This window comes from Oncorhynchus keta, unplaced genomic scaffold, assembly GCF_023373465.1.
Source record: "Oncorhynchus keta strain PuntledgeMale-10-30-2019 unplaced genomic scaffold, Oket_V2 Un_contig_18601_pilon_pilon, whole genome shotgun sequence".
NCBI lineage: Eukaryota > Metazoa > Chordata > Actinopteri > Salmoniformes > Salmonidae > Oncorhynchus > Oncorhynchus keta.
Genome location: NW_026281002.1, coordinates 9,880 through 27,053, shown reverse-complemented (window position 1 = coordinate 27,053; position 17,174 = coordinate 9,880). Strand labels below are relative to the sequence as shown.

General features: G+C 47.1%; 1 protein-coding gene and 1 long non-coding RNA gene across 4 annotated transcripts; one reads left to right on the top strand and one right to left on the bottom strand.

Annotated features, from left to right (window-relative positions):
* Positions 1-1,664: 1,664 nt before the first annotated feature.
* LOC127920198 (iron-sulfur clusters transporter ABCB7, mitochondrial-like) lies at positions 1,665-16,907 on the top strand. Its single transcript, XM_052503991.1, has 3 exons — positions 1,665-1,846; positions 16,634-16,708; positions 16,797-16,907. Exons 1-3 carry the CDS (start codon positions 1,706-1,708, stop codon positions 16,905-16,907), a joined length of 327 nt encoding a protein of 108 aa, XP_052359951.1. The 5' UTR covers positions 1,665-1,705.
* LOC127920197 (uncharacterized) lies at positions 6,891-9,576 on the bottom strand. Of its 3 annotated transcripts, none has more exons than XR_008105370.1 (3): positions 9,398-9,576; positions 7,528-7,571; positions 6,891-6,960 (listed from the first exon to the last, which is right to left on the bottom strand). It is a non-coding gene; the product is annotated as an uncharacterized LOC127920197 (long non-coding RNA). The 3 variants fall into 3 exon arrangements; XR_008105369.1 differs by lacking the exons at positions 6,891-6,960; positions 9,398-9,576 and adding exons at positions 7,016-7,085; positions 7,635-7,962; XR_008105371.1 differs by lacking the exon at positions 6,891-6,960 and adding an exon at positions 7,147-7,197 and having other exon boundaries at positions 7,509-7,571.
* Positions 16,908-17,174: the final 267 nt, after the last annotated feature.

Sequence of the window (17,174 nt, the reverse complement as noted above, 5' to 3'; positions counted from 1 at the left end):
CCATCAGTCTAGAGGCTATAAAGCATTATGTCCATCAGTCTAGAGGTTATAAAGCATTATGTCCATCAGTCTAGAGGCTATAAAGCATTATGTCCATCAGTCTAGAGGCTATAAAGCATTATGTCCATCAGTCTAGAGGCTATAAAGCATTATGTCCATCAGTCTAGAGGCTATAAAGCATTATGTCCATCAGTCTAGAGGTTATAAAGCATTATGTCCATCAGTCTAGAGGCTATAAAGCATTATGTCCATCAGTCTAGAGGCTATAAAGCATTATGTCCATCAGTCTAGAGGTTATAAAGCATTATGTCCATCAGTCTAGAGGCTATAAAGCATTATGTCCATCAGTCTAGAGGCTATAAGGCATTGTGTCCATCAGTCTAGAGGCTATAAAGCATTATGTCCATCAGTCTAGAGGCTATAAAGCATTATGTACATCAGTCTAGAGGCTATAAAGCATTATGTCAGTGTTGGAGTGTTCCCCTGGCTATCTGTACATTTTAAAAACAAGAAAATGGTGTCATCTGCTTTGCTTAATAAAATACATGTTTAATGATTTATACTTTTACTTTTGATAGATAAATATATTTTACATATTACATTTACGTTTGATACTTAAGTATATTTAGAACCAAATACTTTGACTTTTACTCAAGTAGTATTTTACTGGGTGACTTTCACTTTTACTTGAGTAACTTTCCATCAATACTTTTACTGAAGTATGTTTAGAAATCTTATCAATCACAAGAGTAAAACCTATATTCCAAGCTGAACAACGAAATAAACGTTATGTTATTTAATTAGGTATATAATGACCAAATGTTGCGAAATAGCCACATAGATAGCTATTATGATTTTATTCCTTTAAAAAAGGAATGAATGGCGAACGGGGCAAACGTTCGCTCTAATCGGAAATAATGTAACCAAAGATTTTAATAACAAAGAGACCCCAGCCCCTCGTTTCAAATGGGAACAAATGAGTCACAGTGGGCAGAACAGGCAAGATCCTATTGGCGCGTTCTGGCACGCATGCGCATATTTCCGTTATGGAACGCCTACTCTGTGAAGTGCTTGTGTCCAATAACAACATTTCTCTTTGCACTCCTTCTAAACAACGCCTTTTATTTTTTTTGTATTGAATTTTTAATGCAAAGAGTAAAGTCTACAAAACCTAGTCCACTCTGTTCGTAATAAATTCTAGTTTTGGGAACAGAACATTTTATTAACATCAAATATATCATCGATGAGAAATTTTGCAGAAATTTCAACCAAATCCATCTCGGTCCAGCGTCTCCCAATGCCTGCATCTGGGCTTCCTTTTTAAATGTACTTATATTTTTATTAACAATGTAGAAATGTCTGTGTACTTACAATAAGTACATAAATAGACAATGATAACATATGCTCGGGGGTACAACAAATGATAGATTATACAAATACCTTAAAAGAAACGCACATTGATTGTTTTAACAGCTTTCTTATTAGAATAATGTATAATGGTCTTACTGTACTGCTAGAATTCCTTATAGAAAACACGGAAGAGTGTTTTTTTATTTTATTTGTGAATTTACCATTTATGAATACAGCTGGGCTTCCTCCGCGGCAACGCAAAGCGGATGCTTCACATTTATACATCCGGTGAAATATCGATCTCATTGCTGTGACGTAACGTCGTTGATGATGGGACCCGCCTTCCTCTGGCAAGATGGCGGCGCTGGTGGTACAGCTGAAATGTGGACTCCACTTGCAAAGACAAACATTTACTACTTTACTCCAACATACAAGTTCGTATCATATTTGGAGAGGAGGTAACACACCGAATGGGAAGCAACAGACGACTTATTTGGTGAGTTACCTGGAGAGGGGAGGAAGGATACTGCTCTTAGACACAAGTGTCCATCATAATGTTATAAAGTTAGTTAGTTTGGGATGACTGGGTGTTAAGTTTTATTAGTCAGAAAGTTAACCAAGTTTGTGGTGCGTTGTTTCACAAGATTGCCATGGCTGTCGATGTTTGGCTTCAAGTTGCGATTAAAGTGAAAGTAATTTCGACATTAACTAGTTTAAGTTATGTTAGAGTTGCGTAAATTCGAATCTGGTATCAGGATAAATATGACAATGAGTCACCGATTATATACTATGTATTTTTTATTAGCTAAGCAATAAGTGGTAAATGCAATTTTCGTATATACGGGCTCTCTGTCCCACCTCGCAGGGTAAAAACAGAACTCACAAGATGTATGTAAACAGTGTTCTTTATACTGTGATAGACAGTTCCAACCCGTCTGTTGGCCTATCACAGTAGCGACTGGGCGTGGTTTAAACTTGCTCAGCCTATTGCAGGCGCTCAGGCGGGTCCCCGCTTCTGTTGATAGATGTAAGTGTTGCTGTGAAGAACATCCTTGCGCTCATACGGTTACCGCTTGTTCTCGCAACACCCCCTCTGAATGTGCCCCCTCCCAACTCATTGCACAGTTCCTGTCTTCATGCTACTTTTCCATCAGGAGAAAGGCCCACGACCTTGAAACTGTTAACAATGTTTCATGTCAGCCATGTTGCATGACACAAACATACATCCACACAAGCCAACAGCAGATAATATTCAGTGATATATATATGGTAATGGGTATAGTGTAAAACACAGAAACCTCATAGTTACTTGGATAACATCCCATAATGCTTAGCTGGCTGGGTTGTGGTCACCTAGGTATGTTAATTGTGGGGTAATACAGCGTGTCAGTGCAGTCTGTCCCGTGATATAAGACTGCCCATCCCACCCGTGGACCAACTGATAATAGCTGCACGTGACCGACACCATGGGCTTATTAATTAGACCGATTTTTGTTTGCGAAACGTTTCTTAAACGGAAGCGAACGAAATGGACAGGGACCTACCGGGAATTTGTCCAATAAACTGTTTGGACTAATGATTACAGCCCAGGTTGTAAGCCAGCTAGTACGACTGGTACGATGACATGCTTTACTCACTGTTGTTGAGCAACACTGTCACTGTGGTGATATAACTGTTCACTTGCATTGATCCTGGATATTCTGGCACATAGCTAGCTCTTGATGCCTAAAATCTTCTCTTAAAGATTGTAAAAATGTTTTCCACCACGAACCCTGTCTCCAATGTATTCCTGACACCTGAAATGGGTTGGTTTAGCCCCATGAAATGGGTTGGTTTAGCCCCATGAAATGGGTTGGTTTAGCCCCATGAAATGGGTTGGTTTAGCCCGTGAAATGGGTTGGTTTAGCCCCGTGAAATGGGTTGGTTTAGCCCCGTGAAATGGGTTGGTTTAGCCCGTGAAATGGGTTGGTTTAGCCCCGTGAAATGGGTTGGTTTAGCCCCGTGAAATGGGTTGGTTTAGCCCCGTGAAATGGGTTGGTTTAGCCCCGTGAAATGGGTTGGTTTAGCCCCGTGAAATGGGTTGGTTTAGCCCGTGAAATGGGTTGGTTTAGCCCGTGAAATGGGTTGGTTTAGCCCCGTGAAATGGGTTGGTTTAGCCCGTGAAATGGGTTGGTTTAGCCCCGTGAAATGGGTTGGTTTAGCCCCGTGAAATGGGTTGGTTTAGCCCGTGAAATGGGTTGGTTTAGCCCCGTGAAATGGGTTGGTTTAGCCCGTGAAATGGGTTGGTTTAGCCCTTGCTCATGGACTCTCGGTCCCATAAGTCATTGTATGAAGGCCTCTTCCGGATGGGGAGTTTCGTTAAGATGCCTGGCGCTCGGTCTGAACACGAACGTGTCTCGCTTGTGGTTTTGGATGCATAAAAAGGTCCTTGTCTTTCAGCCAGAAATCATAAAGGTTAAATGAATACACTCCATGTTAGGCTTCCCACACGGCCATATCTCCATGATTCCGCTGATTTTTTTAGGAGACAAGGGACAAGACCACCTGTTCCAATTAGCTATCCATCTCTGAACACCTGTGTATAAACGTAATTTGGGAGGCGTAGCGGAAGTGTAGTTTCAGCAGATGGAGTCACCCATGGCTGTATGCATCTGTGCAAAACTGCTACAGTAACTTTCTCACTCCTCATTATTCACAATTCATTCATGATTATCCGTATTTAGAAAGTCTATTCGTATATACTACATTATTTACCATTCCTATTGGCCACAGAATAACCTGAAACTCAATGCAAACAAATAGCAAATACATCCAACAAATTTGTCACAAGTTTGATGTAGTCATTGCATGCTATGGAATATGGAATGCAATGATTTTTACTACTTTAATACACAAGTGAATTTGTCCCAATACTTTTGTTCTCTAAAATGCACGATGTACATGTACTACTATTGTACTGTGTACAAAAATGCTGTAATTTGCAAACCGTTCACCCGATATGGATGAAAATACTCACAAATTAAAGCTGACAGTCTTGACTTGAACCTCATTGTCATTGTATCATTTCAGAGCCAAAACAACCAAATGTTGTCACTGTACCAATACTGTTGGCGCTCACTGTATAGGACCAAACATCCTATTTGGACCAAACATTTTTTTCTAACAATGAGTAAGAAATGATGAGTACAAAGGAAGTGTCAAAATACACCTGTAAAATGTCATCCATCTCTTTGCCCACCACATGGCCAGTTTCCTCAATCCCAACTGGAACGATCCATAAAGAATTACTTCGGGAAAAAATAAAACTGAATTTAAAAAGGATAATACTTGAATAGAGGCTGTAATTGAAGGCATAAAATTGTTGCTTTACTGAAATGCCCAAATAATACAGTTGAGGCAGTAGCCTTCTAGCGTGGAGCCAACTATTCATCACCGTTTCACACTGCTTTGAGACAAGCCTCTTGATAAATCAATTTCAGATATTTATTTTCACCCAATCTCCATTTGGATACTGATTGTACTGCTTGTAGAAATGTTAGCTATGCTGAGGTGAGTGCTGCTCATGACCATCTTGTCTAGTAGGCTTGTTTATTATCACCGATCTGAACGTTTAGACAGCGTGTTATGTAGTTTAACGAGTCCATTAGTTTGCTCTTCACTCGCTGTTGTTAGTAACCTACTCTTTACCAAAAGCTTGTGTGTGAATCCATGTGATTTTTTTACTGAAAGCGATTCACTTTTTGCCCTGAATACAAAGTATTATGTTTGAGGTAAATCCAATACAACATGTTACTGAGTACCACTCTCCATATTGAATGGCGCCAAGCACGCACAAAATCCTACAGGAAACCCTGGTTCAGTCTGCTTTCCACCAGACACTGGGAGATGAATTCACCTTTCAGCAGGACAATAACCTGGTTCAGTCTGCTTTCCACCAGACACTGGGAGATGAATTCACCTTTCAGCAGGACAATAACCTGGTTCAGTCTGCTTTCCACCAGACACTGGGAGATGAATTCACCTTTCAGCAGGACAATAACCTGGTTCAGTCTGCTTTCCACCAGACACTGGGAGATGAATTCACCTTTCAGCAGGACAATAACCTGGTTCAGTCTGCTTTCCACCAGACACTGGGAGATGAATTCACCTTTCAGCAGGACAATAACCTGGTTCAGTCTGCTTTCCACCAGACACTGGGAGATGAATTCACCTTTCAGCAGGACAATAACCTGGTTCAGTCTGCTTTCCACCAGACACTGGGAGATGAATTCACCTTTCAGCAGGACAATAACCTGGTTCAGTCTGCTTTCCACCAGACACTGGGAGATGAATTCACCTTTCAGCAGGACAGTAACCTGTTTCAGTCTGCTTTCCAACAGACACTGGGAGATGAATTCACCTTTCAGCAGGACAATAACCTGGTTCAGTCTGCTTTCCACCAGACACTGGGAGACGAATTCACCTTTCAACAAGACAATAACCTGGTTCAGTCTGCTTTCCACCAGACAATGGGAGACAAATTCACCTTTCAGCAGGACAATAACCTGGTTCAGTCTGATTCCACCAGACACTGGGAGATGAATTCACCTTTCAGCAGGACAATAACCTGGTTCAGTCTGATTTCCACCAGACACTGGGAGACTAATTCACCTTTCAACAGGACAATAACCTGGTTCAGTCTGCTTTCCACCAGACACTGGGAGATGAATTCACCTTTCAGCAGGACAATAACCTGGTTCAGTCTGCTTTCCACCAGACACTGGGAGATGAATTCACCTTTCAGCAGGACAATAACCTGGTTCAGTCTGCTTTCCACCAGACACTGGGAGATGAATTCACCTTTCAGCAGGACAATAACCTGGTTCAGTCTGCTTTCCACCAGACACTGGGAGATGAATTCACCTTTCAACAGGACAATAACCTGGTTCAGTCTGCTTTCCACCAGACACTGGGAGATGAATTCACCTTTCAGCAGGACAATAACCTGGTTCAGTCTGCTTTCCACCAGACACTGGGAGATGAATTCACCTTTCAGCAGGACAATAACCTGGTTCAGTCTGCTTTCCACCAGACACTGGGAGACAATTCACCTTTCAACAGGACAATAACCTGGTTCAGTCTGCTTTCCACCAGACACTGGGGGATGAATTCACCTTTCAGCAGGACAATAACCTGGTTCAGTCTGCTTTCCACCAGACACTGGGAGGCAATTCACCTTTCAACAGGACAATAACCTGGTTCAGTCTGCTTTCCACCAGACACTGGGAGATGAATTCACCTTTCAGCAGGACAATAACCTGGTTCAGTCTGCTTTCCCAGACACTGGGAGATGAATTCACCTTTCAACAGGACAATAACCTGGTTCAGTCTGCTTTCCACCAGACACTGGGAGATGAATTCACCTTTCAGCAGGACAATAACCTGGTTCAGTCTGCTTTCCACCAGACACTGGGAGACTAATTCACCTTTCAGCAGGACAATAACCTGGTTCAGTCTGCTTTCCACCAGACACCGGGAGATGAATTCACCTTTCAGCAGGACAATAACCTGGTTCAGTCTGCTTTCCACCAGACACTGGGAGACGAATTCACCTTTCAGCAGGACAATAACCTGGTTCAGTCTGCTTCCACCAGACACTGGGAGACGAATTCACCTTTCAACAGGACAATAACCTGGTTCAGTCTGCTTTCCACCAGACACTGGGAGACGAATTCACCTTTCAGCAGGACAATAACCTGGTTCAGTCTGCTTTCCACCAGACACTGGGAGGCAAATAACCTTCACCTTTCAGCAGGACAATAACCTGGTTCAGTCTGCTTTCCACCAGACACTGGGAGACGAATTCACCTTTCAGCAGGACAACCTGGTTCAGTCTGCTTTCCACCAGACACTGGGAGATGAATTCACCTTTCAGCAGGACAATAACCTGGTTCAGTCTGCTTTCCACCAGACACTGGGAGATGAATTCACCTTTCAGCAGGACAATAACCTGGTTCAGTCTGCTTTCCACCAGACACTGGGAGACGAATTCACCTTTCAGCAGGACAATAACCTGGTTCAGTCTGCTTTCCACCAGACACTGGGAGACGAATTCACCTTTCAGCAGGACAATAACCTGGTTCAGTCTGCTTTCCACCAGACACTGGGAGGCAATTCACCTTTCAGCAGGACAATAACCTGGTTCAGTCTGCTTCCCACCAGACACTGGGAGACGAATTCACCTTTCAGCAGGACAATAACCTGGTTCAGTCTGCTTTCCACCAGACACTGGGAGATGAATTCACCTTTCAACAGGACAATAACCTGGTTCAGTCTGCTTTCCACCAGACACTGGGAGACGAATTCACCTTTCAGCAGGACAATAACCTGGTTCAGTCTGCTTTCCACCAGACACTGGGAGACGAATTCACCTTTCAGCAGGACAATAACCTGGTTCAGTCTGCTTTCCACCAGACACTGGGAGACGAATTCACCTTTCAGCAGGACAATAACCTGGTTCAGTCTGCTTTCCACCAGACACTGGGAGATGAATTCACCTTTCAGCAGGACAATAACCTGGTTCAGTCTGCTTTCCACCAGACACTGGGAGATGAATTCACCTTTCAGCAGGACAATAACCTGGTTCAGTCTGCTTTCCACCAGACACTGGGAGATGAATTCACCTTTCAACAGGACAATAACCTGGTTCCAGTCTGCTTTCCACCAGACACTGGGAGATGAATTCACCTTTCAGCAGGACAATAACCTGGTTCAGTCTGCTTTCCACCAGACACTGGGAGATGAATTCACCTTTCAGCAGGACAATAACCTGGTTCAGTCTGCTTTCCACCAGACACTGGAGACGAATTCACCTTTCAACAGGACAATAACCTGGTTCAGTCTGCTTTCCACCAGACACTGGGGGATGAATTCACCTTTCAGCAGGACAATAACCTGGTTCAGTCTGCTTTCCACCAGACACTGGGAGACGAATTCACCTTTCAACAGGACAATAACCTGGTTCAGTCTGCTTTCCACCAGACACTGGAGATGAATTCACCTTTCAGCAGGACAATAACCTGGTTCAGTCTGCTTTCCACCAGACACTGGGAGATGAATTCACCTTTCAGCAGGACAATAACCTGGTTCAGTCTGCTTTCCACCAGACACTGGGAGATGAATTCACCTTTCAGCAGGACAATAACCTGGTTCAGTCTGCTTTCCACCAGACACTGGGAGATGAATTCACCTTTCAGCAGGACAATAACCTGGTTCAGTCTGCTTTCCACCAGACACTGGGAGACGAATTCACCTTTCAGCAGGACAATAACCTGGTTCAGTCTGCTTTCCACCAGACACTGGGAGATGAATTCACCTTTCAGCAGGACAATAACCTGGTTCAGTCTGCTTTCCACCAGACACTGGGAGATGAATTCACCTTTCAGCAGGACAATAACCTGGTTCAGTCTGCTTTCCACCAGACACTGGGAGATGAATTCACCTTTCAACAGGACAATAACCTGGTTCAGTCTGCTTTCCACCAGACACTGGGAGATGAATTCACCTTTCAGCAGGACAATAACCTGGTTCAGTCTGCTTTCCACCAGACACTGGGAGATGAATTCACCTTTCAGCAGGACAATAACCTGGTTCAGTCTGCTTTCCACCAGACACTGGGAGATGAATTCACCTTTCAGCAGGACAATAACCTGGTTCAGTCTGCTTTCCACCAGACACTGGGAGATGAATTCACCTTTCAGCAGGACAATAACCTGGTTCAGTCTGCTTTCCACCAGACACTGGGAGATGAATTCACCTTTCAGCAGGACAATAACCTGGTTCAGTCTGTTTTCCACCAGACACTGGGAGATGAATTCACCTTTCAGCAGGACAATAACCTGGTTCAGTCTGCTTTCCACCAGACACTGGGAGACTAATTCACCTTTCAGCAGGACAATAACCTGGTTCAGTCTGCTTTCCACCAGACACAGAGAGACTAATTCACCTTTCAGCAGGACAATAACCTGGTTCAGTCTGCTTTACACCAGACACTGGGAGACGAATTCACCTTTCAACAGGACAATAACCTGGTTCAGTCTGCTTTCCACCAGACACTGGGAGACGAATTCACCTTTCAGCAGGACAATAACCTGGTTCAGTCTGCTTTCCACCAGACACTGGGAGACGAATTCACCTTTCAGCAGGACAATAACCTGGTTCAGTCTGCTTTCCACCAGACACTGGGAGACGAATTCACCTTTCAACAGGACAATAACCTGGTTCAGTCTGCTTTCCACCAGACACTGGGGGATGAATTCACCTTTCAGCAGGACAATAACCTGGTTCAGTCTGCTTTCCACCAGACACTGGGAGACGAATTCACCTTTCAACAGGACAATAACCTGGTTCAGTCTGCTTTCCACCAGACACTGGGAGATGAATTCACCTTTCAGCAGGACAATAACCTGGTTCAGTCTGCTTTCCACCAGACACTGGGAGATGAATTCACCTTTCAACAGGACAATAACCTGGTTCAGTCTGCTTTCCACCAGACACTGGGAGATGAATTCACCTTTCAGCAGGACAATAACCTGGTTCAGTCTGCTTTCCACCAGACACTGGGAGATGAATTCACCTTTCAGCAGGACAATAACCTGGTTCAGTCTGCTTTCCACCAGACACTGGGAGATGAATTCACCTTTCAGCAGGACAATAACCTGGTTCAGTCTGATTCCACCAGACACTGGGAGACTAATTCACCTTTCAACAGGACAATAACCTGGTTCAGTCTGCTTTCCACCAGACACTGGGAGATGAATTCACCTTTCAGCAGGACAATAACCTGGTTCAGTCTGCTTTCCACCAGACACTGGGAGATGAATTCACCTTTCAGCAGGACAATAACCTGGTTCAGTCTGCTTTCCACCAGACACTGGGAGACGAATTCACCTTTCAGCAGGACAACCTGGTTCAGTCTGCTTTCCACCAGACACTGGGAGATGAATTCACCTTTCAGCAGGACAATAACCTGGTTCAGTCTGCTTTCCACCAGACACTGGGAGATGAATTCACCTTTCAGCAGGACAATAACCTGGTTCAGTCTGCTTTCCACCAGACACTGGGAGACGAATTCACCTTTCAGCAGGACAATAACCTGGTTCAGTCTGCTTTCCACCAGACACTGGGAGACGAATTCACCTTTCAGCAGGACAATAACCTGGTTCAGTCTGCTTTCCACCAGACACTGGGAGACGAATTCACCTTTCAGCAGGACAATAACCTGGTTCAGTCTGCTTTCCACCAGACACTGGGAGACGAATTCACCTTTCAGCAGGACAATAACCTGGTTCAGTCTGCTTCATGAAATGGGTTTCCATGGCCGAACACAAGCCTGAGATCACCATGCCCAATGCCAAGCGTCAGCTGGTGTAACTCTCACCGGACTTTGGCGCAGTGGAAACGGGTTCTCTGGAGTGAGGAATCACGCTTCACCATCTGGCAGTCCGACATACGAATCTGGGTTTGGTGAAGGAAAATCTCAAAGCTACATCATACAATGACATCGTAGACGATTCTGTGCTTCCAACTTTGTGGCAACAGTTTGGGGAATGACAATACCCCTGGGCACAAAGTGAAGGCCATACAGCAATGGTTTGTCATTTGGTGTGGGAGAATTTGACTGGACTGCACAGAGCCCTGACCTCAACCCTATCAAACACCTTTGGGATGAGTTGGAAGGCTTACTGTGAGCCAGGCCTGATCGCCCAACCTCACTAATGCCCTTGTGGCTGAATGGAAGCAAGTCCCCTCTCAGTAATGTTCTAGTGGAAAGCCTTCCCAGAAGAGTGGAGGCATTTACAGCAGCAAAGGGGGGACCAGCTCCATATTAATGCCTTCCCAGAAGAGTGAAGGCATTTACAGCAGCAAAGGGGGACCAACTCCATATGAATGCCTTCCCAGAAGAGTGGAGGCTGTTATAGCAGCAAAGTGGGGTCCAACTCCATATTAATGCCCATGATTATGAAATGAGATGTTAGACGAGCAGGTGTCCACATACTTTTGGTCATGTAGTGTACTTCCTCATGCTATACTTCTGCCAGATACGCTGTTAACATTTTAATTGAAGGTTTGGGGAAAGTATTTCTGGCAACCCTCTAGAAGGTTATCACCTCAGCTGGCTTCACATGGAGTGATAGACACAAGTCTACATGTGCACCACACAGACAGACACGGCCAATATTGCTGGAAATTAATTGGCAGATATTGTGTTATGTTTGGGTTTTCAAGCCAATAGTGGCTAACTAGGGGTAATGTTGCGTAGCTGGGAGTCTGTCTGATAGGCCTACTTGTGAAATTTCTTAGTTACCGTTTGCGGTAGAATACATTAAAATTGCTTGTACTTTCAGAATTGTTTGACAATTTGCTCATTGGTGGGGGCTGCGAACTACTGGTAGCTGGTGATGGACTTGTTGGAGACCCGGTCTGAGAGACTTTCCCAGAAAGACTCACAGCTGTAGTCGCTCTTAGAGACTTACCCAGAAAGACTCACAGCTGTAATCGCTCTTAGAGACTTACCCAGAAAGACTCACAGCTGTAATCACTCTTAGAGACTTACCCAACATGTACGGACTCGGGGGATGACAAGCCCACCACTAGTGTGGGGTCTCCTCAAGGCTGTGTGCTTTCTCCTCTGTTGTACATTTTGTACACTAATGACTGTGGAGGAGGAGCACTGGTCATTCTACTGGAGGAGGAGCACTGGTCATTCTACAAGAGGAGGAGGGGGAGCACTGGTCAGTCTACTACTGGAGGAGGAGCACTGGTCAGTCTACTACTAGAGGAGGAGCACTGGTCAGTCTACTACTACAGGAGGAGCACTGGTCAGTCTACTACTACAGGAGGAGCACTGGTCAGTCTACTACTACAGGAGGAGCACTGGTCAGTCTACTACTACAGGAGGAGCACTGGTCAGTCTACTACTACAGGAGGAGCACTGGTCAGTCTACTACTACAGGAGGAGGAGCACTGGTCAGTCTACTAGAGGAGGAGGAGCACTGGTCAGTCTACTAGAGGAGGAGGAGCACTGGTCAGTCTACTAGAGGAGGAGGAGCACTGGTCAGTCTACTAGAGGAGGAGCACTGGTCAGTCTACTACGAGAGGAGCACTGGTCAGTCTACTACTAGAGGAGGAGCACTGGTCAGTCTACTACAGGGAGGATGAGCACTGGTCAGTCTACTAGAGGATGAGCACTGGTCAGTCTACTAGAGGATGAGCACTGGTCAGTCTACTAGAGGATGAGCACTGGTCAGTCTACTACTGGAGGAGGAGGAGCACTGGTCAGTCTACTAGAGGAGGAGCACTGGTCAGTCTACTAGAGGAGGAGCACTGGTCAGTCTACTAGAGGAGGAGCACTGGTCAGTCTACTAGAGGAGCAGCACTGGTCAGTCTACTACTAGAGGAGGAGCACTGGTCAGTCTACTACTAGAGGAGGAGCACTGGTCAGTCTACTACTAGAGGAGGAGGAGCACTGGTCAGTCTACTACTAGAGGAGGAGGAGCACTGGTCAGTCTACTACTAGAGGAGGAGGAGCACTGGTCAGTCTACTACTAGAGGAGGAGGAGCACTGGTCAGTCTACTACTAGAGGAGGAGGAGCACTGGTCAGTCTACTACTAGAGGAGGAGGAGCACTGGTCAGTCTACTACTAGAGGAGGAGGAGCACTGGTCAGTACTAGAGGAGGAGGAGCACTGGTCAGTCTACTACTAGAGGAGGAGGAGCACTGGTCAGTCTACTACTGGAGGAGCACTGGTCAGTCTACTACTGGAGGAGGAGGAGCACTGGTCAGTCTACTACTAGAGGAGGAGCACTGGTCAGTCTACTAGAGGAGGAGCACTGGTCAGTCTACTAGAGGAGGAGCACTGGTCAGTCTACTACTAGAGAGGAGGAGCACTGGTCAGTCTACTAGAGGAGGAGCACTGGTCAGTCTACTAGGAGGAGGAGCACTGGTCAGTCTACTACTAGAGGAGGAGGAGCACTGGTCAGTCTACTACTAGAGGAGGAGGAGCACTGGTCAGTCTACTACTAGTGGAGGAGGAGCACTGGTCAGTCTACTAGAGGAGGAGGAGCACTGGTCAGTCTACTACACTGGTCAGTCTACTAGAGGAGGAGGAGCACTGGTCAGTCTACTACTAGAGGAGGAGGAGCACTGGTCAGTCCCACCTTGTTGAGGATGGCTCGTTGTCAGGCTCAAAAGCCTCAAATTTGCCCGGATGGCCACCAATTCTTCAACCCCTGTATTGGTCAGCCTGTTTGCGTGCTTTGGTGTGTGTTCCCAAACAAGGACCAGTTGCGCTCTGAGGGCGGCTGATGTCGGTGGGATTTGGAGGATGATGGAGGCAACAGGGGAAAGAGCCTCAGATCCACAAAGTCCCTTCCACCAGGTGGCTGATGAGATGTGTTGGCACGACTGCCATATTGCATCTCCATCCCAAAGCCCTTGTTTGGAAGTGTACTTCGCCAGACTGCCAAGAATCTTGCCCTCTGCCAGGCCAAGGTGGTGAGACACGGTAGTGATGACATCATAGGCCTTGTTGATCTCTGCACCGGACAGGATGCTCTTGCCAGTATACTGGGGGATCCAACATGTACGCTGCGGTGTGTCTGGGCTTCAGGCCTTTTGATGTATTTCAGATCTGCAGTTTCCTTTGACGTGTGACACTGACGTGGGCAGGGCAGTATGGATTTATTATCTCACATCTGCAAGCAGAGTCTGAACATCAGACAGGATGGCATTGTCTGCCTCAAGCTGTGCCATGGCTACTGCTATAGGTTTAATAACGTTAAGTCAAAAACACTTCTGATTCCAGGGGGGACCATGAGCTGTTGCGGTCGATAGTCTAGAAGTAGAGGGACTTTTGTCAGAGGTTGCTTGTTGTGAGCGCTGAGGGAACTTTATGCACTTGGCCAGATGATACTGTATCTTTGTTGCATTGTTCACATGTGATTTGGAACAGTATTTGCAAATGTACACAGTGTTTCCTTCTATATTAGCTGCAGTGAAATGTCTCCCCACATCAGATCGTGGCCTTTTCTGAAGAAAAAGTTCGAGTAAAAAAACAACAAATACACTTCAATGTTTATGGAAACAAGCTCCCCCCCTCTGTTCTCCCCCTCTGTTCTCCTCTCCTCTGTTCTCCTCTCTCCTCTGTTCTCCTCTCCTCTGTTCTCCCCTCCCCCCCTCTGTTCTCCTCTCCTCTGTTCTCCTCCCTCTGTTCTCTCTGTTCTCCTCCCCTCTGTTCCCCTCTGTTCTCCTCCCCTCTGTTCTCCTCCCCTCTGTTCTCTCTCCCCTCTGTTCTCCTCTCCTCTGTTCTCTCCTCCCCTCTCCTCTGTTCTCCTCCCCTCTGTTCCTCCTCCCTCTCTGTTTCTCCCCCTCTGTTCTCCTCCCTCTGTTCTCCCCCCCCTCTGCTCCTCCCCTCCCCCCCTCTGTTCTCCCCCTCTCCTCCTCTGTTCTCCTTCTCCTCCCCTCTGTTCTCCCCCTCTGTTCTCCCTCCCCTCTGTTCTCCTCTCCTCCCCCCTCTGTTCTCCTCTCCTGTTCTCTCTCCTCTGTTCTCCCCCCCTCTGTTCTCCTCCCCTCTGTTCTCCTCCCCTCTGTTCTCCTCCCCTCTGTTCTCCTCTCCTCTGTTCTCCTCCCCTCTGTTCCCCTCTGTTCTCCTCCCCTCTGTTCTCCCCCTCTGTTCTCCTCCCCTCTGTTCTCCTCTGTTCCTCTGTTCTCCCCTCTGTTCTCCCCCCCCTCTGTTCTCCTCCCCTCTGTTCTCCCCCCTCTGTTCCCCCCTCTGTTCTCCTCCCCTCTGTTCTCTGTTCTGTTCTCCCCCTCTGTTCTCCTCCCCTCTGTTCTCCTCCCCTCTGTTCTCCCCCCTCTGTTCTCCCCCCTCTGTTCTCCCCCCTCTGTTCTCCCCCTCTCCCTCTGTTCTCCTCTCCTCTGTTCTCCTCTCCTCTGTTCTCCTCTCCTCTCTGTTCTCCTCTCCTCTGTTCTCCTCCCCTCTGTTCTCTCCCTCCCTCCCCCTCTGTTCTCCTCTCCTCTGTTCTCCCCCCTCTGTTCTCCCCCCTCTGTTCTCCTCCCCCCTCTGTTCTCCCCCTCTGTTCTCCCCCCTCTGTTCTCCCCCCTCTGTTCTCCTCCCCCCTCCCCTCTGTTCTCCCCCCCTCTGTTCTCCCCCTCTGTTCTCCCCCCCTCTGTTCTCCCCCCCCTCTGTTCTCCTCACCTCTGTTCTCCCCCTCTGTTCTCCCCCCTCTGTTCTCCTCCCTCTGTTCTCCCCCCTCTGTTCTCCTCACCTCTGTTCTCCTCCCTCTGTTCTCCTCACCTCTGTTCTCCTCTCCTCCCCTCTCTCCTTCTCTCCTCTCCTCCCCTCTGTTCTCCTCCCCCCCTCTGTTCTCCTGTTCTCCTCCTCCCCTCTGTTCTCCTCTCCCCCCTCTGTTCTCCCCCCTCTGTTCTCCCCCCTCTGTTCTCCTCCCCTCTCTCTCCCCTCTGTTCTCCTCTCTCTCTGTTCTCCTCTGTTCTCTCCTCTGTTCTCCTCTCCTCTGTTCTCCTCTCCTCTGTTCTCCTCTGTTCTCCTCTGTTCTCCCCCCTCTGTTCTCCCCCCTCTGTTCTCCCCCCTCTGTTCTCCTCCCCTCTGTTCTCCTCTCCTCTGTTCTCCTCTCCTCTGTTCTCCTCTCCTCTGTTCTCCTCTCCTCTGTTCTCCTCCCTCTGTTCTCCTCTCCCCTCTGTTCTCCCCCTCTGTTCTCCCCCTCTGTTCTCCCCCTCTGTTCTCCCCCCTCTGTTCTCCTCTGTTCTCCTCTGTTCTCCTCTGTTCTCCTCTGTTCTCCTCTCCTCCCCTCTGTTCTCCTCTCCTCCCCTCTGTTCTCCTCTCCTCCCCTCTGTTCTCCTCTCCTCCCCTCTGTTCTCCTCTCCTCTGTTCTCTCCTCTCCTCTCCTCTGTTCTCCTCTCCTCTCCTCTGTTCTCCTCTCCTCCCCTCTGTTCTCCTCTCCTCCCCTCTGTTCTCCTCTCCTCTGTTCTCCTCTCCTCTGTTCTCCTGTCCTCTGTTCTCCTGTCCTCTGTTCTCCTGTCCTCTGTTCTCCTCTCCTCTGTTCTCCTCTCCTCTCCTCTGTTCTCCTCTCCTCTCCTCTGTTCTCCTCTCCTCTCCTCTGTTCTCCTCTCCTCCCTCTGTTCTCCTCTCCTCCCCTCTGTTCTCCTCTCCTCCCCTCTGTTCTCCTCCCCTCTGTTCTCCTCTGTTCTCCTCTGTTCTCCTCTCCTCTGTTCTCCTGTTCTTTAGCTGAGCCCCAACGTGAGGACAGCCTCGTGGACAGTCAACAGAAGTGACAACAGACGTATACTGGAGGCTGCAAAGGTACGTTGCATTTGTTATTGGAGCCCATGCCATTTATGATACCAGAAATGATTACGTTTGAATGTGAACTGTGTGTGCTTGCTCACAGCATTTGCAGGTGACCGAGAGGACATGTTGGCACGGAAATGCAGGCGGAAGGCTAAACGCAGACCCCAAAAATGTGGTAGGAAAACAAATCGTACTTCCAAATGTTCTATAACAGAGGCATGTTGTATTAGCTCCATGATCAGCATGTAAACAGAGAGAGAAGGTTATCATTCATTTGTTCCTAACTCCGTTCTGTAGGGAAAGACTCACCTTTACTGTCACCACTACTAGACCAGCAACAACTGACTGTTAATTCATACCACACTACTAGACCAGCAACAACTACTAGACCAGACCAGCAACAACTGACTGTTAATTCATACCTCCACTACTAGACCAGCAACAACTGACTGTTAATTCATACCTCCACTACTAGACC